We start from the raw sequence: 21,289 nt of genomic DNA on the forward strand, positions 1-21,289 counted from the left end.
TAATGATTTTTAATATTTTTTCTATTAATGTAATGAATTTTAAGCATTGATATTTGAATGTTAAATCATGATTACAATTGTGGAATGAACTGCTCCTGATGATATATCCTTTTGATATATCAGTAAATTTTACTTGGTAACTTTTTAAAGGATTTTTCCTCATATGTTAATAATAAAGATAATTTATAATATTTCTTTTTTGTAATAACTTGAGGTCCTAGTATTCATACTATGCTGGTCACAGTAAATGAGCTGATAAGTACATTTATTTTTTATTTTCTAAAAGTATTTGTGTAAATTTTTTTTCTTTAAATGTTTATGAGAAGTTATCTGGGCCTTTCATAGATAAAGGAATATTCAGGTTTTCTATTTTTTCTCGTGTCAGGTTTGTGTTTTCCACTTTGTCCCTTTAATCTAAAATATCAGATTATTGGCGTATATTTGTTGATAACAGCCCTAGTTACATGTTTAATGTTTGTAGGATATGTACTGATGTTCTCCTTTTCTTTAATATTGACTTTTCTCAATTTTTTTCTTGATTTATTTTGCTTTAGGGATTTATCAGTTTTATTCATCTTTACAAAATCAATTGTCTTTTGGGCTACGTTGATGTTTCTTTTTAGTATATTTGTTTCCTGTTGAATTTAGTCTGCTCCTTATCATGTCTTGCCTTTCTGTTTTGCTTCTTTTCAATTAACACCGTGATTATTACTATTCTTATTTATTCTTGAGCTAGTTTAGATTATTAATTTCAGACTTCTTTAAAAATATGCATTTAAGGTTGTTTTTCCTGTTGAATTTAGTCTGCTCCTTATCATGTCTTGCCTTTCTGTTTTGCTTCTTTTCAAATTAACACCGTGATTATTACTATTCTTATTTATTTCTTGAGCTAGTTTAGATTATTAATTTTCAGACTTTCTTTTAAAAAATATGCATTTAAGGTTGTTTTTCTGTAAGTATAGCTTTAGCTGCACTGCACAGTTTTTGATATGCCATATCCTTATTATCACTCAATTCAAAATATTTTTTTTTTTTCTGTTCTGATATATACTTTTATCCATGGGTCACTAACAAGCATACCAAATTTCCAATCAGCTGGATGTTTTTTCAAATTACTTTTTATTGTTGATTTCTAGCCAGTTTCCATTGTAGTTACAGAACATAGATAAATGATTTTAGTCTTTTGAAATTTATTAAGACTTGCATTAAGACACAACTTGGTCTAATTTGGTAAATATTTTGGGTGCACATAAAAAGAATGTATTTTGTGGTTGTTGGATGCAGTATTTTATATATGTCAGTTTTATCAAGTTTACTGATTATATTGTTCAGAAATTCCATATCTTTCTTGCTTCTGTTACCTATTCTATCAGCTACTGAGAGAAGTGCATTAAAGTCTACATCTATGATTATGAATTCATCTGTTTCTCCTTTTAGCTTAGTCAATTTTTGCTTTATGTACTTTAAAGCTGTTAGTAGATGCATGTAAGTTTAGAATTGATTTGTTTTCCCGATGACTTGTTTTGTCAATATGAATTATTTCCAGAAATGACTCTTGCTTTAAAATCTACTTGTCTCAGAGACACCTGGGTGACTTGGTTAAGCATCCAACTTCGGCTCAGGTCATGATCTCTTGGTTCAAGGGTTTAAGCCCCACATTGGGCTCTGTGCTGACAGCTCAGAGTCTGGAGCCTGATTCAGATTCTTCCTCTCTTTGTGCCCCTTCTCCACTCACACTCTGTCTCTCTCTCTCACTCAAAAATAAATAAACATTTTTTTTTAAGTGTACTTAGCCGATAGAACATTTCTCTGTACAGTAGAACTTTGGATTGCAAGTAACTTGTTCTGTGAGTGTTCCGCAAGATGAGCAAGCATTTCCAATAAATTTTAACTTATAAATGAGCGATGTCTTGCAATATGAGTAGTATGTGACACCAAATGTCACAAAATCACAACTGAACCAATGGCTCTTGAAATTTGCTTTGATATTCAAGTGCTTTGGATTACACAAGCATGTTTCTGGAACAAATTATGGTCTCAAACCAAAGTTTTACTGTATATCTTTTTCTATAACTTTACTTTCAAATTCTGTTATATTTAAAATGCATATAATTACAGGGCGCCTGGGTGGTGCAGTCGGTTGAGCGTCCGACTTCAGCTCAGGTCATGATCTCACAGTTTGTGAGTTTGAGCCCTGCATCAGGCTCTGTGTTGACAGCTCAGAGCCTGGAGCCTACTTCGGATTCTGTGTCTCCCTCTCTCTCTACCCCTCCCCTGCTCATACTCTGTCTCTCTCTTTCAAAAATGAATAAACTTAAAAAAAAATGCATATAATTTCATTTTTTTTAAAAATTCAGTTTAACATCTCTTTTAATTAGAATGTTTAATATGTTTACATTTAATATAATTGCTGATATAATTGGATTTATATCTGTCATCTAGTTATTTTATTTTTTAATTTTTTAAACATTTATTTTTGAGAGACAGAGAATGAGCATGGGAGGAGCAGAGAGAGGGGGAGACACAGTACCTGAAGCAGGCTCCAGTTGTCTGAGCTGTCAGCACAGAGCCCGACGTGGGGCTTGAACTCACGAGTAGTGAGATCATGACCTGAGCCGAAGTCAGATGCTTAACCGACTGAGCCACCCAGGCACCCCTATTTTATTTCTTTTAAGTTTGTTTATTTCTTTTGAGAGAGACCAAGAGAGTGTGAGTGGGGCAGGAGCAGAGAGAGAATCCCAAGCAGGCTCTGTGCTGTCAGTGCAAAGCCAGATGTGGGGCTGGATCCTACAAACCATGAGATTACGATCTGAGCTAAAATCAAGAGTTAGACACTTAACCCACTGAGCCACCCAGGCAGCCCTAGTTATTTTCTACTTGAGCAACCTGTTTTATGTTCCCTTTTCTCTCCTTTCTTGATTTCTTTTGAAATAAAATATTTTTTGTTATTTACATTTGTTAACTATTAATTTATCATCTACTGTTCCTTTATGATTACTCTAGTGATAGCAGCATTCATCCTTATATTGTTTTAACTCTCTAATACAAATTATTACTTTACCACTTTCTCAATAATGTTAGCACCTTAGAATGCTTAAGCTCCACATTTCTGTGTCCTACCTTTATGTAAATCTTATGTATTTTCATTTTCTGTATATTTTAATCCCACAAATTGCTACTTTCATTTTTTTGTGTAGTCAAGATTCATTTAAATGATCTACATATTTAACTGTTCAATTTTTTCATATTGCTTCCTGCATTTTTTTAATTGCCCACTCACAACTTTTTCCTCCAGCTTTACTGAGATAAAATTTACAAATAAGCTTCTTTCATTTTGATATTTCCTTTTAAGATAATATTCCTTCTGCTGAAAGAAATTCTTTATTCTTTCTTTTAATGCAGTTCCTGGCAATGCATTCATTCAGCTTTTGTTTTTCTGGAAACTTTTTATTTCATCTTCATTTTTGAAGAGTATGTTTGCAATTTAAAAATATTAGGTTGGGAATCATTTTTAGTGATTTAAAGATTATTTTATTGTCTGTGGCTTCTGGCTTTTCTTTTGAAAAGGTAGCACCTTTTTTGCAAGTTGAAGAAAGACATTCCTTTTTTTTTCTTTCTGAATTAACAGGGCTATTTTTTAAATTTATTTTTAATTTAAATCCAAGTTGGTTAATATGTAGTGTAATAATGATTTCAGAAATAGAATTCAGTGATTCATCACTTACATATAACACCCACTGCTAATCCCAACAAGTGTCTTCCTTAAAGCCCCTCACCCATTTAGCTCGTCTCCTAACCCAACACCCGCCAGTAACCCTCAGTTTGTTCTCTGTATTTAAGAGTCTCTTATGGTTTGTCTCCCTCTCTTTTTATACTATTTTTCTTCCCTTCCCTTATGTTCATCTGTTTTGTATTTAAAATTCCATATATAAGTGAAATCATATGATATTTGTCTCTCTGACTGGCTTATTTTGCTTAGCATAATACATTCTAGTTCCATCTATGTTGTTGCAAATGGCAAGATTTCATTTTTTTGAACCCCAAGTAATATTCCATTGTATATAAATATCACATCTTCTTTATCCATTGATCAGTAAATGGACATTTGGGCTCTTTCCATACTTTGGTTGTTGTCAATAGTGCTGCTATAAACATTGGGATGCACGTGCCCCTCCGAATCAACACTCCTGTATCCTTTGGATAAATACCTAGTAGTGCAATTGGTGTGTCATAGGGTCTATTTTTAATTTTTTGAGGAACCTCCATGCTGTTTTCCAGAGTGGCTGCACCAGTTTGCATTCCCACCAGCAGTGTTGTTGCCCAAGTTGTTAATCTTAGCCATTCCGACAGTTATGAGATGGTATCTCATTGTGGTTTTGATTTGTATTTCCCTGATGATGAATGATGTTGAGCATTTTTTCATGTGTCTATTAGCCGTCTGGAGGGAAAGACATTCCTTTTTATTCTGGTTTGCTCATTGTTTTTATAATGAATTTGTATTTTGTCAAAAAAATTTTTTTCTGTCTGGAGAGAATCATGACTTTTCTCCTTTATATCTGGTTTCATCAATGTTTTTTCTCAGTTTTTCTTCCATTTCATATTTCATTGGTGTCTGCTCTTTATTATTTCCTTTATTTTACTTTTTAAAAATTGAGATATATTTTTCCTTTCTGTTAATGTGGTGACTTCAGTTTATTTGCGTTAAGCCAAATTTTTATGTCACAAATTCCACTTGGTCATGGTGTATTATTCTTCCTATATATTGATGGATATGATTTGCTAACATTTTCTTTAATTTTTTTATCTGTATTTATAAGGGGTATTGGTCTATAAACTTCTTACTGTAATTTTGATGGGTTTTGATAAGAGTTGTGCTGGCTTTGTAAAATGAAGAAATATTCCCTCTTCATTTTTTGAGTTTGTAAAACTGGTATCTCTCCAGTAAGTGTTTGAAAGAATTAATAAGATAGGTAATTTGATGTGAGTTTTTAATTAATTTTTTTTTAATTTTTTTTTTAACGTTTTATTTATTTTTGAGACAGAGAGAGACAGAGCATGAATGGGGGAGGGGCAGAGAGAGAGGGAGACACAGAATCGGAAGCAGGCTCCAGGCTCTGAGCCATCAGCCCAGAGCCCGACGCGGGGCTCGAACTCACGGACCACGAGATCGTGACCTGAGCTGAAGTCGGACGCTTAACCGACTGAGCCACCCAGGCGCCCGAGTTTTTAATTTATTAATTTGATTTCTTAAATAAATATGGAGCTTTTCAGATTTTCTAGTTCTTTTTAAGTCAATTTAGAAAATGTTTGTCTTTCCAGAAAATCATCCATTTTATCTAGGCAGTCAAGTTTTTTGTTATAAAGTTGTTTATAAAATGCCCTTATTATACTTTCTTTAAAACGTTTTTAACGTTTATTCATTTTGAGAGACAGAGCGTGAGTGGGGGAGGGGCAGAGAGGGAGACACAGAATCTGAAGCAGGCTCCACGCTCTGAACTGTTAGCACAGAGCCTGACATGGGGCTCGAATTCACAAACCAGGACATCGCGACCTGAGCCGAAGTCAGGTGCTTAACCAGCTGAGCCACCCAGGTACCCCGCCCTTATTAAACTTTTAATTGTCTGTGAGGTCTGTAGTGAGGTTCTTTCTCTCATCCCCATTATTGGTAATTTGTATCTCTTTTTTTTTTTTTTTTTTAATTTATCAAGCTAGCCATAGTGTTGTCAGTTTTATTGATCCCTTAAAGACCCAGCTTCTGATTTTTTAAATATTTCTTTTTAGTTTTTCTTCCATTTCATACTTCACTGGTGTCTGCCCCTTTATTTATTTATTTATTTATTTATTTATTTATTTATTTATTTAAATGTATATTTATTTTTGGAGAGACAGAATCTGAGTGGGGGAGGGGCAGAGAGAGAGAGGGAGACACAGAATCCAAAGCAGGCTCCAGTCTCTGAGCTGTCAGCACAGAGCCCCAATGCAGGGCTCCAACTCACAGACCACAAGATCACGACCTGAGCTGAAGTTGGATGGTTAACTGACTGAGCCACCCTGGTGCCCCAAGTATCTGCTCTTTATTATTTCCTTTCTTCTACTTATTTTTTAAAATTGAGATATAGTTCACATAACAAAGTTTTCCATAAGTGGAAATACACCCTTTTAAAGTGTATAGTACAGTGGACTTGACTGATTGATTGATTGATTGGTTGATTGATTGATTTAGAGAGCAAGCACAGGGGAGAGACAGAATCTTAAGCCAGCTCCACACTCCACACAAAGTCTAATGTGGGGCTTGATCTCATGACTGGGAGATCGTAACCTGAGCCAAAATCAAGAGTTGGATGCTTAACCAACTGAGCCCCCAGGCGCCCCACAGGGGATTTTAATATATTCACAAAATTTGCAATCCTCACCACTGTGTAATTCCAGAATATTTTCATTAAATCAGAAAGAAAGCCTGTATCCATCAACAGTCACTTCCCATTCTCCTCTTCTCCAGCCCCTGGCAACCACTAATCTGTTTTTTGTCTGTCTCTATGGATTTGCCTGTTTTGGACATTTCATATCAATGGAATCACACAATATGTGGCCTTTTGTGTCTGGCCTCCTTCACTTAGCATACTATTTTCAAGTTTCATCCATGTTGTAGCATGTATTAGTACTTCATTCATTTTTATGACAGAATAATTTTCAGTTGTTTGCATCTACCATATTTTGTTTACCCATTCATCAGTTAATGAACATTTGTGCTGTTGTTACTTTTTGGCTATTATGAGCAATGATACTATGACTATTCATACAAAGTTTTTGTGTGGACATAGTTTTCAGCTTATGCCTACAAGTAGAATTACTGAGTCCTATAATAACTGTATGTTTAACTTTTGGAGGAACCACCAAACTGTTTGCCAAAGCTGCTGCATTGTTTTACATTTCTATCAGCAAAGTATTAGGAACCCAATTTCTTTACATCCTCACCAACACTTGTTATTACCAGTCCTTTTGATTACAGCCATTGTAGTGGGTATGAAGTGGTATTTCATTGTGGTTTTGATTTGGATTTCCCTAATGATTAATGATACTGAGAATATTTGCATAATGAGCATATTTTCATGATCATTTTATATCAGGATCATTCTGTCGGTTATCTTTTTCTCTTGAATTTGAATACTTTTTCCTGTTGCTTTATATTTTGAATAATATTGGATTGTATCCTGGATATTGTAAATCCTTTGTTGTAGAAAGTCTGGATTCAGGTGTTTTCCTCCAACAAGTTTGATGTTTTTATTTTAGGCAGTTACCTTGTCTGAACTCAAATTTATTATTTCCCTGTGAGGGGCAACATATGAAATCTCATTTCAGTTCATTTATCCTTAGCGGGGTTGGTTGGAATCTTCTTCACATATTTGTGATTTATGGGTCAGCCAGAGATTGGTCAGCCAGATATGGGTCAGCAGTTTACACACAAAATTTGGCCTTCCCCTCTCTATCTCATCTGTTATTTCCCCCATCACACACATTTTGCAGCTGTCATAATTATCCCTAATTTTGACCTTGAATCAATAAGAATGTAGACTTCTAACTTTTTAAAAATGTGGCACTGGCTGAGGTTGTAAGCTCATCTTTTTTTAAGTGCTTTTTGTTTACTTTCCAGTTACTTCGGGTTGTTTTTAAAAATGTACATATTTTTAAAATGTTTATTTTTGAGAGAGAGAAAGAGAGGGAGGGGCAAAGAGTGGAAGACAGAGAATCCCAAGCAGGATCTGAGCTGACAAGCCCAAATCACGGCTTAAACTCACCAACTGTGGGATCATGACCTGAGCCAAGATGAAGAGTCAGACACTTAACTGACTGAGCCACCCAGGCACCCCATTTTTTAAAAATATTTTATCCAGAATTTATAGTCATTATGTTTGATAGAGTTGACTTAAAAATAGCTATTCAGCCATTACCAGAAGCAGAACCTCTCTCCTCTCTGTTTATTTTTGTTGACTTGTTTTTTCAAGTGGCATAGAAATTACTTCCCAATGGGTATTTTATTTGTTGCTTTTAAATTTTTAACAAATATTTGTCAATATTTATTCTTATTATTGTCAATAATTTTTAAATATCTGTGATTTGTTTGGCATTCAAGGCAAAGTCTTTATTGTTGGAGGATATTAATCCTCATTCTTTGAACTCAAGGTCAGTTTATCAAATTATTTCTGTAGGTTACTGTCTTCCCTCCACCCCCAACTACATTTAACTAACTACTCTAGGAATATGGCTCTAGTTTACATGGATGCCTTTTGGAAACATAGCTAACTTTAGTTCACACATAACTTTACATATAATTGTACTTCTTTGAAACTAGAGAAAGAGTTTTGGGTATTCCATAAAATTAATTGTAAGAAAACAAATATTACATATGATTGAGTATTTGTAAGTATGTCTGAACTTTATTCATTTAATTAGTATTATCCTAAATGGCCAACCAGTGATTATATCAATTATTTCTTTTTGAGGCCGCTGGGGCTCTGGGAGTAAGAAGCATTCCTGTTCTATACTATTAGAAACTATCTCTTTCCTACCTATAGTTGTCTTCATTGAACACAGAGAGATACCAGAGTGGGTTTATGGTTGGATCTTAAATAAATAGAATATAAAAAAGAACTATCCATGTAATTTTCTAAATAATGTTTATAAAATACAAAATTATTCATTCATTTCCACTTGCCTTTAGGGTTCCATTAACTTCAAATGATGATGATGATGATGATGATAAAGAGAAAATACAATATGATGACAATATTATAGCAAAGACATCACCTGATATTCCCTTTTCAGTATCAACAAGACAATCTTTATCAAGTCAGTATAACTTGGAATTGTTATTTCTTAAAGAAAATAATCATCATATGTGTGGTTTAGATGATTCAGACATATTTCTTCTATTGCTATGCTTCCCAAAGATGAATATCAGTATTAATTTTGAATATCAGTATTAAAAAGTTACATTCATTGGATTTTTTTTCTTGAGGCCCAAGGTGTATATGCAGTTAATAAATTGGACCCTCTTATGTTATAGATATGCTAACTTCTACCATTTAAAACTGCTGGTGAAAAATTTAATTTTTAAGGAAACATGCTGACAAATGACAGATCCACAGTGGCCTAATACTGTTATTCTGCAAGCAATATTTAGAAATGAATCATCCTGAAGAGCTTTTCTTGGTATCTTATTAGCTTATGAATTGAAAGATACCATATATTTATTTAGTTTCATCTCTCCTTTTCATAGACAATAAAACTGGAGGTCTAGATAGATTTAGTGACTTTTTCAAGATCATAGTCAAAACAAAAACTTGGGCCTGGAAAATGGTTGAGCCAGAGAAAATGATGACACTTATGTTTTATTTATGTGGTTATTTCTAAAATAATAATCCTTCAGTGGAGTCTGGCTTATGTATTTGTCATAGATTTACAGATTGGATTATAGAACCATAGGTATATTTCATTTAGAACTTAGAATTGTTTTTCCTTTATAAAAATTGATGTGTGTGTGTGTGTGTGTGTGTGTGTGTGTGTGTATATATCTATACACATAAATTTTCACATAAATATTTATATAAATATTAGCTGCCTGCTGATAGCCTTTTGATAGTAATCCTTATCAGAGTTATTACTTTTATTTGGGTTCATTTGCTGGCCTCCTCCCATTTTAGAAATACATGCTAATGGCTCTGTTATCAGCTATATTCCCCAGTACTGTTGGGGCCAAGATAGAGTGAATTCTAAGTATATATTTTCCATAGATACAAATGTAATGACTTGTGAATACTCTGATCATTTCTACTTTATTTTCATTAGTGTAGATTCTTTATAGTATCTGAACAGAACATATTGTCAGAAATCCTCTCTGTGAAACAGTTTGATATTTAATCTAATTTGTTTAAAATAACAAATTCCTTGCCATTACTTATTTCTGAATTTTCTTTCCTCTTATTTTATAGAAAATCATTTCCACTCAGACCAAAGTTCCAAGAATTCTCTAATGAGTGAGATTAGAAATGCCCAGTTAATCAGCCACAGAAAGGAGAAACCATCTCCTAGTAATATAACTGAAAGGAAAAAACGTGTATCATCTTGGGAATCAAATAATCCTTCTACTGACAGTCTTCATGTGATGGATTTAGGTCAACAACAGATTTCAAGTCGAAAATTTAATTGGCATGAGATAAATGATTGTACTAATGAAACAAATATCAAAATGCAGAGAAACATACAGTGCCTTCCTGACTCATCTGAGTCTACAAGTGAACCAGCTGCAGAGTACATGAATCCATTTCAGGGTAGTGATGACTATCAGTTGCAGAAAACTGTATATGATGCTGACATGGATTTAACTGCTGGTGAAGTAAGCAAAATTGTTACAGTTTCAACAGGCGCTAAAAATAGAAGTGATAAAAAATCAAATGATTGTGAAATAAAAACTTTCAGAAAAGTGAAAGATTCAAGTTCTGAAAAAAAGAGAGAAAGATCTAAGAGACAATTTAAAAATAGTTCAGATATTGATATTGAGGAAAAGATTGAAAATGGACCAGAAGAAAAATCAGTTGTCGTGGATGGCAAAGGGAATTCAGAAGATCCAAATTTTATTTTCAGTGCTGAGCAGCTGACTCAGTTGAACATACTGAAGGAAGTAACCCTTCATAATGGCTTTGATCAAGATGACAGAGAAAGTATACAGCATAATAAAAAAAAGAAGAGAATGCATGTAACAAATGAACAAGAGGAAACCAACTCTTTCTCCCAAAGTTCAGATAAATTCCAGCAGGAGAGTAAATTTGATATGGGTCAGAGTTCTGTAGCTTATCATAAAAGTAAAGTTTCTAGACAGACATTTGTGATTCATAAGTTAGAAAAAGGTAACTTATTCCCAAACCAAAAAAATAATGAAACCACTTCTGAAAACCTAGAAGTCACAAGTGAATTTCAAACAGCCGATCTTTCCACCAAAGATAATGGGAGTTTATGTGATTATAAGACCCAGAATATGTCGTATTTGAAAAAGCATGTCACTGATAAGCAACCTACTCAGCAACATCAATCAAAAATAAATGAGAAGCTTAGGCAGAAAGTAAATCGGAGGACAGAAATAATTTCTGAATCAAACCAAGTATATGGGGATAGTGGTAAAGATGTGTATGGCCCAGAAAAAGGTAACTTTTCCTTCCAAACCCAAGAGGATAAAGAAACCATGTCTGGAAACCTAGAAGTTTCAGATGAGTTTCAAAAACCTGCTGTTTCCACCATTGATAATGGAAACCTGTATGATTGTGAGATCCAAAATGTGTTGGATATGCAAAAGCAGATCACTAATGTGTACCCTGTTCAGCAAAATGAATCAAAAGTTAATAAGAATCTCAGGCAGAAAGTAAATCGGAAGACAGAAATAATTTCTGAAATGAATCATTTAGATAATGGCAAAAATGTGTATTGCCCAGAAAAGGGTAATTCTTTCTTCCTAACCCAGAAAGATAAAGAAATCATCCCTGAAAATCTAAAAGACCCAAGTGAGTTCCAAACACCTGCCCTTTCTACCAAAGATAGTAGAAAACTATACGATTATGAGACTCAAAATGTTCTAGGAGTGAAAAAGCATATCCATGATATGCAACCTACTTGTCAAAATGAATCAAAAATAGATAAGAAGCTTAGGCAAAAGGTGTGTCGGAAGACAGAAATAATTTCTGAAATCAACCAAGTATATGAGAATAATGACAAAGACATACATGACCCAGAAAAAGATAACTTACTTTCTCTAACCCAAAAGGAAAAAGAAACCATCCCTGAAAACCCAGAAGACTTAAATGAATTTCAGATAGCTGATCCTTCCACTGAAGGTAATAGGAACCTATGTCATGAGACTCAAAACATTTTGGGGGTGAAAAAACATGTTACCGATATGCCACTTGCAAAGCAAAATGAATCAAAAATAAATAAGAGGCTCAGACAGAAAGTAAATCGGAAGACAGAAATAATTTTAGAAATGAACCGAGTAAATGAGTTAAAAAAAAAAGGCGTGCATGACCCAGAAGAAGGTAACTTCTTTTCCCTATCCCAAACAGATAAAGAAACTATTTATGAAAACCTAGAAGTCACAAGTGCATTACAAACAGCTTATCTTTCCACACAAAATAATGGAAATTTGTATGATTATGAGACACAGAATGTGTTGGATTTGAAAAAGCATGTCACTGATATGCGACCTGCTCAACAGAATGAATCAAAAATAAATAAGAAACTTAGGCAGAAAGTAAATCAGAAGACAGAAATAATTTCTGAAAGGTGCCCCATATATGGGGATAATGATAAAGATGTGCATGATCAAGAAAGCTATATAAATGGTCTGGATTTTCAAGTAAATAAATCTAAACAAATACTTGAATGCCAAGGTATTATCAGTGGGTACTCTATGGAAATTGATAGCCATGAAAAGGAAAACTGTGATCAAATTTCAAATCTTTACAAACTAGTTAAAAAGCATGGGAAAGAATCTTCAGGAAAGACAACGATTTTGGCCAAAGGTAAAAAATCTATTTTGCAGTTAGCAGATTCTTTACAGACATCTGTCTCAGAATCAGGTTTAAAATCTATTACTAATGAAGCAGATTCTGATCCTGGTAAGCAGCAGAATCCAAAGGAAAGAACTACAACTCTGAATGAAAAAAAGAAAAACATTCCCTTTGTGGAAGTGATAAAAGAAGGAGAGTGCCAGGTTAGAAAAGTTAACAAAACGGCATCTAAATCAAAGAAAAGGAAGATCTTCATCTATCCTTCTTCAGATAACCATGAAGTAATGCAGGTAATATCTGACACTGATCGGGGAATATCAGTTGAATCTGAACAGGCTAATGAGGAAAAAATTTTGGAAAATGAGAAAGTTGTCAAAATGAAGCCAGACTTTTACACAAAGGCATTTGAATCTTTGTCTCAGGTATATTCACCTAACATACAAGATTCTTCCTTTAACAGTGTTCCTGGGGATTCAGTACCTCTAAGTGTTTCTTCTAGTAAAAATCTGATAATAAAAGAAAGTTTTGCCCTGGAGAGCTCACCAATCTTTCAAGTAACAGATGATGTACATGAGAAGATGAAAGGGATGAAATTCAAAGTCAACCAGAGAACACAAAAATCAGAAATAGGTAGGTCAAAAGCTGAAGTGATCAAGTTTTAAAAGTGTATTTTCTTTTTTCATTTAACCAGTAAAGTATGTCCTGATATTTTTATGGAGTGTAAAATAATATTTAACTGTGTAGCTGATCTATAGAAACAATATACAGTATTTGTTTTGTGTGTGTGACTTATTTCACTTAGCATAATGCCTTCAAGATCCTTCTGTATTTTTTTTTTTTGGTATTGTTTCAAATGGTAGGATTTCCTCATTTTTTATGGGTGAAAAATATTCATAGCGTGTATATATATGTTCTATGCAAATAGAATATATATGTTCTATATATTTGTGTGTGTGTGTGTGTGTGTATGCACACACATACATGCACACACCCAACTTCTTTATCCATTCATCCATCAATGGACATATCTTGGCTATTGTAAATAATGCCTCTATGAACATGGGGGTGCAGATACCTTCTCAAGTTTGAGAACACCAGGATTTTGGTGTATAAAGCTATTCCAGATAGAAGGAATATTGAAGCAGATGAAGTGCAAAAGTTTGAGTTGCAGGCCATTATAGAGGATTGGTGAGTCATCTTTCATCTCTATATTCCTCGTGGTGCCTTTCAGAGTAAACAATCGATAACAAATGTTGAATGAATGTGCAGTAATTTGTATGATTCTGTGAATCAAGACTTGTGACTTGTGAAAAATTTTTATCAGCCTATATGTGGTTTCAGAATAAAATATAGTTTGATACTTTGCTTAAAATATTAAATCTCTTTTCTTCTCATTGCTGGAAAAAACACCTGATTTATAAATAATTTCAGTGCTACTATTATAATATTTAAAATTACAACTTGATGATTGTTAAGTTTAAAAATTTGCTGTCAGCTATTTGCAAACCACAAATATCCCATATCTATTTCTATATGGGAGATATCCCGTATCTCTCTCTCTATGCTTATAGTGAAAATAATATTCTTTTCAGGTGGTAGAACACTGCAGGACTTGACAAATACCAGTTTTATTTCAAATAACACTGCTAACGCTGAAAATAAGTCAGAAAATCCATCTTTAGAGCTACCAAGCCGAAGAAGAAGGTGTACTCCTCTCTATTTAAAAGAGCCAAATCTCAAAAGGTAAGTATTTCAGTGATATTAAAGTGATTTCAGTATGATAATATAAAATATATGCTTTAAAAGAAATTCCTGCCTGAATTGTATTTGAACACTTCTGAATATCAGTAGATTTTTGATATATAACAACCACAGTAATGATCTAGATGAGATTTGAAGAAATATCTTCTTTTATTCTTTGAACAGGCTTTGTAAAAAACTGCTGTCTGTGATTTGCATAGCACTATTTCCATGTCTGTTATCTTCATTAGTTTTCTACCTTGTTCCCTAGAAAAATTGAAAGTGGCTTTATTTGTTCTTTGGCCTTAAAGACTAATAGTCTTCTTTCTTTTTAAAAATATCAAATTTCCGGGGTGCCTGGGTGGCTCAGTCAGTAAAGCATCCGACTTCAGCTCAGGTCATGATCTCACAGTCCGTGAGTTTGAGCCCCGCGTTAGGCTCTGTGTTGATAGCTCAGACCCTGGAGCCTGTTTCAGATTCTGTGTCTCCCTTTCTCTGACCCTCCCCCGTTCATGCTCTGTCTCTCTCTGTCTCAAAAATAAATAAACGTTAAAAAAAAATTTTTTAAATATCAAATTTCCCCAACAAAGAGAACAAGTACGCCTCCTATTTATACATCACTCAGCTTCAATAGTTATCAATATTTTGCCTTATTTATTTCGTCTGTCCTTTTTTGTTGTAGTATTTTTTTTTTTTATGTTTTTATTTGTTTTTGAGAGGGAGAACAAGTGAGCACAAGTTGGGGCAGAGAGAGGAAGACACAGAATCCAAAGCAGGCTCCAGGCTCTGAGCTGTCAGCACAGAGCCGAATGTAGGGCTCAAGCCATGAGATCATGGCTGAGCCTGAGCTGAAGTTGGATGCTTAACCAACTGAGACACCCAGGCACCCCTGTTATAGTATTTTTAAAGCAAATCCTTAATATTGGGTCATTTATTCCAAAAGCACTTCTATATATATCTCTCTTAAAAAAAGGAACTTCTTAACAAACTTCTTAACAAAACTAGAAAACCATGATCACATCAATTATCAATATGAATTATCAACAATCTCTTACTGTCATCTAATTACCAATCCCTATTCAAATTCCCTTAATTATCTCAAAAAATGTCCAGATGCCTTGTACGTGTATTTTATTGAAAATCTCACTTAAAATTTTTTTTTTAAATGTTTGTTTATTTTGGAGAGAGAGAGAGAGAATGAACAGGGGAGGGGCAGAGAGAGAGGGAGAGAGAATCCCAAGCAGACTCTGAGCTCTCAGCACAGAGCCCGATGTGGGGCTCAAACTCAACAAACTGTGAGATCATGACCTGAGCCAAAATCAAGTCTGACGCTTAACCAACTGAACCATCCAGGCGCCCCTCATTTTTTTTAAAAGGGTAAATGAAGGGGCCCCTGGGTGGCTCAGTCGGTTGAACGGCCGACTTCGGCTCAGGTCACGATCTCGTGGTCTCTGAGTTCGAGCCCCGCGTCGGGCTCTATGCTGACAGCTTGGAGCCTGGAGCCTGTTTCCGATTCTGTGTCTCCCTCTCTCTGACCCTCCCCCGTTCATGCTCTGTCTCTCTCTGTCTCAAAAATAAATAAACGTTAAAAAAAATTAAAAAAAAAAAAGGGTAAATGAAGTAGCTTGTTTTGCAGAACCTGATCATATTTGGGATCATATTTTCAAAAAGAGAAAAGTAGTCTTAAATGTTTTTGTCCTTTGCATTGTTTCAGTGTTTGCTTCTTTTATAAATGAAAACTGTTGATGGTTCTGACAGGTATTTTAAGACAACCAGCACATGGTAGCAATACAAAGGAGTTATGGTAGAAGAGAAACAAAAGTGAAATAAAGGATCAAAGCATTTTTTAAATAAAACTACTTTATCGAGTTATTTCACACACCATCCATATCAACATTTAAAGTGTATACTTCAGGGCTACCTGGGTGGCTCAGTTGGTTAAGCGTCTGCCTCTTGATCTCACGGTTTGTGGGATCCAGCCCCATGTCTGGCTTTGTGTTGATAGCACAGAGCCTGCTTGGTATTCTCTCTCTCCCTCTCTCTCTGCCCCTCCCCAATGCTCATGTGTGCTCTCCCTCTCTTTCTCGAAATAAATAAACTTTAAAAAAAGTATATACTTCAGTGTTTTTTTAGTATATTCACAGATATGCATACCATTACCACAATTTTAGAACATTTCTTCATCTCAAAAAGAAACCCCATGCCATTACCCAATATTCCCATACCCCCCAGCCCTAGGTAACCATTCACCTACTTCCTATCTCGGTAGATTTCCCTCTTATGAATATTTCATACGAATGGAATCATAATATGTGGTCTTTGTGACTGGCTTCTTACATTTGGCATAATGTTTTCAGGTTTTATCCATTGTCATAGCATGTATCAGTATTTCATTTCTTTCTAGGACTGAATAATAATCTATCATATAGATAATAACACATTTTATTTATTTACTTGTCTCTTGATGGACATTTGTTTGTTTCCATCTTTTGGTTATTATGAATAATCTTGCTATAAAGATCATTTGCAAGTTTTTGTGTCTACATATGTTTTGGTTTCTCTTGGGTATATGCCTAGTTATGGAATTCCTGGCTCATATGATAACTCTGTTTAAAACAATCATTTGAGGACTGCTGACTGTTTTGCAAAGCTGCTGCACCATTTTATTCACATTATCACCAGCGATGTATGAGGATTCTGATTTCTCAATTTCCTTGCCTGCACACTTGTTATTTGTTTTTGATGATTCTAACCATAATAATGAGTGTAAAGTAGTGGCATGTAATAGTTTTGATTTGTATTTCTCTGATGAATAATGATGTTGAGCATCTTTTCATGTGTTTATTGGCCATTTGTATATCTTCTTCAAAGAAAAATGTATTCAGATCTTTCTCCCTTTTTTTCAATTGGGTTATCTTTTTTGTTACTGAGTTGCAAGTTACACTTTTTTATTTTGAACTAATTTTAGGTTTATCAAAGAGTTATAAAAATAGCATAGAGGTTCCTCACCCAGCTTTGCTTAATTTTAACACAGTACAATGATCTAAATTAGAAAATTAGCATTGGCACATTATTGTCAACTGTAAACGATAGCTGTCCATTATCATCCTTTGCTGTTTTAGAATCCAGGATCTTACCTTGCATATAGTTGTTGTTTTTCCTTAGCCTCCTCCTGCCTATGACAGTTCCTTATTCCTTCCTTTTCCTTTTATGACTTTGACAATTTGAAGACTAGTGGTCAGTTATTTTGTAGAATATCCCTTAGTTTGGTTTGTCTTTTGTTTTCTCATGATTACAATGCAGTTTTGCATTTTGGGCAAGAATTCTGCAGAAATGGTGTGTCCTCATTGCATCATATGAAGGGGGTTCATCGTGTCAGTTTGTCTCCATAATGTTAACCTTGATCACTTGATTGAGGAGGTGTCTGCTGGGTTGTTTTTTTTTTCCACTATAAAGTTACTATCTTTTCCTTTGTCGGTGATGAACATTGGAGAAGTTGCTTTGAATCTGTGCATCCTGTTTTTCCTCAAACTTTGACCCACTAATTTTAGCATCCATTGATGGATCTTGCCTACAACAGTTCTATGTCTTCCTAATAGTGGTTTTCTGTCTCCCTCTTTCCTTCTACATTTATTGGAATTCTGTAAGGAAAAGCTGTTCTTTCTCTCTCATTTATTTATATCACTGTTGACTCATAGATGCTTATTCTGTAAGTTAAAATCTAATACTATCAATAGTTATTTTATTGCTCAGATAATTCCAGCTTGGCTATTAGGATTTCCTTTATGGTGGCTTCCTTCTGTGTTCTTTTAACAAGACCATACTATATTTTGAGCGCTTCCTTCCTTTCTGACACAAGATGTTCGAGGGTCATCTTAGTGTTTTTCCTACCCCAACTCCCAAATCAGACACATTTCTAAAGATCCTGTTTCCTTTGATTGAAGAATTTTATTTAGAAACCATGATCTGGGCACTGGGTACTTTTAATATTTATATTGTGTTGCATTAGTTGGCTATATTACTGCATAACAGTGTTACCATAAACCTAGTAGCCTAAAACAACATACATTTATTACTCTCAGTTTCTGTGGACCAGGAAGCTGGACTGGCTTAATTGGGTGCTCTACTTAATGTCTCACAAAGCTGTAATTAAGATGTTTTCCAAGATGGTTCTCATCTGGAAGCTCCACTGTGGGAGAATCTGCTTTCAAGGTCACACAGATTGTTGGCAAAATTTATTTCCTTGTAGTTATGGGACAGAGGGCCCCAGCTTCATGCTGTTGGCTGGAGGCTGTCCTCAACTCCTAGAGGCCACTCTCAGCTCCTTGCCAAATGGCCTCCCAAAATGGTTCCTTATTTCAAAGCTAACTAGAGTCTGTAGAGCAAATCCTTTAGCAAACAGAGTATTATATGGTGAAATGTCATCTTAGAAGTGAGACATCCCATCACCTTTGCCATATTGGTTAAATGCGAGTCACAGTTCCTTAAAGAGAGGGAGTTAACCCAAGGGCATGAACATCATTATGAGTGTGTTGGGAGGGATCTTCTTAGAGGCTGGTTACCACAGGGGTCATTGCTGTTAGGCCCTCTCAGCAGACAGAGCTAGGAAATGTATGTATGTATGCTAATCCCTACGTATACACACTTTCATATTTTTCTATTTGTATATGTAGTAAAAACAATGAGTTTATATTGTTATCTCTGATTCCAGCTCAACACCACAGGGTTCATTTTAGCTTTGCTTATTCATGATTTCTTCATCAGCAAGAAGCATGGCTTTCATTATCTATAATACATTTCCTTATTTTTTCATTTGTAGCATACACATAAAGTAGTTTCAGAATTGCTGACTCCTATCCCTGTGAGAAACATATTTACTAACTAGATTATAACACTTAGATTTGGTTCTTTTTGTCATGGTTTAGTTCTTTTCCTTACCATAACACCTTTCCAAAGTAGTTATGTTATTCACTTGTAATTTATTTAGGTACATTTGTTATTGTTGGTATTCCATTTTCTTCTGTTTCTTGGTAGGTTTTGTTGTTTACCTTGAGGTATGTGAAATATTTGGTTTATACAAATCAAAGCTATTCAAAATGTGTATGCAGAAGTGTGCCTTGGTGGCTCAGGTGGTTGAGTATAAACCAGAATAAATGAATGGATATAAAAAAAGAGAGAAAAAAATGGTATACGCAGAGAATGTCAACTACTTTATCTCATCTACCCTATTCCCATTACCCTCTCTTTCTATCCTATTTTTTCTATACACCTCCTCCTAGGGGTAACCAGTTTCTTTAGTTTCTGGCTTATCCTTCCTAAAGAAATATAGATCCATTTATATTCCCCTTTTTCTTACATAAAGGTAGCATACTATAGCTACTCTGTTGGGCTTTGCTGTTTTTCATTTAACAGTGTATTCTGAAAATCATTCCCTGTCAATTTGTAGAGATTTTCCTTATCCTTTTTTTACAACTGTATAATACTTAATTGTGTATAGATATACTATAGTCATGCAGTAACATTCCTTTATAGCACATTTAGGTTGTTTTCAATATTTTGCCATTATAAGTAATACTACATTGAATAATCTGTGCATATATCTTTTCATATTGTTGGAAGTGTATCTTCAAGGTAAATTCCTAAAAGTGGGATTGCAGGGGTGAAAAATGAACACATGTAGTTTTGTTAGGTCTTGCCACACTTCCTTCCAGAAGCTAGTACCAATTTGCATTACCAGCTGCAGCCTATGGCACTGTTGCCCCACATTGTAATCATATGTAATATATTGTCATATTTAAAAATTTTTGCCACTCTGATAAGCGAGAAATGGTATCTTAGTGTTGTTTTATTTGCCTTTCTCTGTAAGTGAATTTAAATGCTTTTCTCATGCTTGGGGGTCATTATATAATCTTTTAGTCTGTTCATAACTTTTTTGTTTTTTCATTGTGTTTCTGGTCTTTTGCCCCTCAGTTATTAAGAATTCTTTATGTATTAGGGATATTAGCCCTTGTAGTATGTGTAGCCAGTATTTTTTTTTAGTTTATCATTTATTTTTTCACTTTATATTTTTAATCATGTAAACATTTTAAATTTTTATATAGTCATTTTTGTCAATCTTTTCTTTCATTCTTTTTGAATTTTAAGTCATGGTTAGAAAGTCTTTCCCTCTGCCATGATTAAAGGGGAATTCATCCATATTTTCTTCTAGTATTTATATTGTTTCATTTCTTACATAAAACCCTAGTCCATTTAGAATTTGTTTTCTAGCATGAGATGTAAGATATGGATCTAATTTAGTCTTTTTTCTGAAGGCTACCCATCTGTACTGGCACCATTCATTTATTAAAAAATACATCCTTATCCCTAAAGATTTGAGATGTCAAACATGTCACATTTTAAATTTCTGTATGTATTTGATGGGGGTCTAATGCTGGACTTTTTATTCTACTGCAGTGATCTACCTGTCTACTATAGAGGCTTTATATGATGTTTTAATGTCTGGTAAGGCTACTGCCTTCTCATAGTTTTTCATTGTTTCCTTGGGTGTTATTACATGCTTATTTTTACATAGAACTTTAGACTTTAGTATTTGCTTGGCAAGCTCAGGGTTTCTCAACCTCAGCACTATTGACATTTTGAGCTAGATATTTCTTTGTTGTGGGAGGCTGTTCTGTGTACTGTAAGATATTTAGCAGTATCCCTGCCTTCCACCCAGTAAATGTCAGTAGTACCCGTCCATTTAAATTAATCAAAAATATTTCTACATGTTGCAAAATGTCACCTAGGGAGCAAAATTGTCCTGAGTTAAAAACGATTGGTCTGGCTTGCTGGTATTTTTATTGGGATTGCATTGAATTTTTACCTTAATTTAGGGAGAACTCAATCTTTGTATTGAGTTGTGCTGTGTAAGAACAGATGTCTTTTCTATTTATTCAAGTCTTCTTGTATAACCTTTAGAAGTGTTTAAAAATGTTCCTCATACAGGTTTTACACAT

General features: G+C 34.4%; 1 protein-coding gene across 6 annotated transcripts in view; it reads left to right on the forward strand.

Moving 5' to 3' along the window:
- SGO2 (shugoshin 2) overlaps nt 1-21,289 on the forward strand; it is a 68,249-nt gene that overhangs the window by 43,945 nt on the left and 3,015 nt on the right. For all 6 annotated transcript variants that reach the window (XM_053215527.1, XM_027053789.2, XM_015077965.3 and 3 more), the window contains 3 exons: nt 8,720-8,847; nt 9,990-13,184; nt 14,147-14,297. In XM_053215527.1, coding sequence (XP_053071502.1) covers nt 8,720-8,847; nt 9,990-13,184; nt 14,147-14,297 — 3,474 coding nt within the window. The remainder of the gene's footprint in view (nt 1-8,719; nt 8,848-9,989; nt 13,185-14,146; nt 14,298-21,289) is intronic.

The sequence above is a fragment of the Acinonyx jubatus genome, chromosome C1 (genome assembly GCF_027475565.1).
Source record: "Acinonyx jubatus isolate Ajub_Pintada_27869175 chromosome C1, VMU_Ajub_asm_v1.0, whole genome shotgun sequence".
NCBI lineage: Eukaryota > Metazoa > Chordata > Mammalia > Carnivora > Felidae > Acinonyx > Acinonyx jubatus.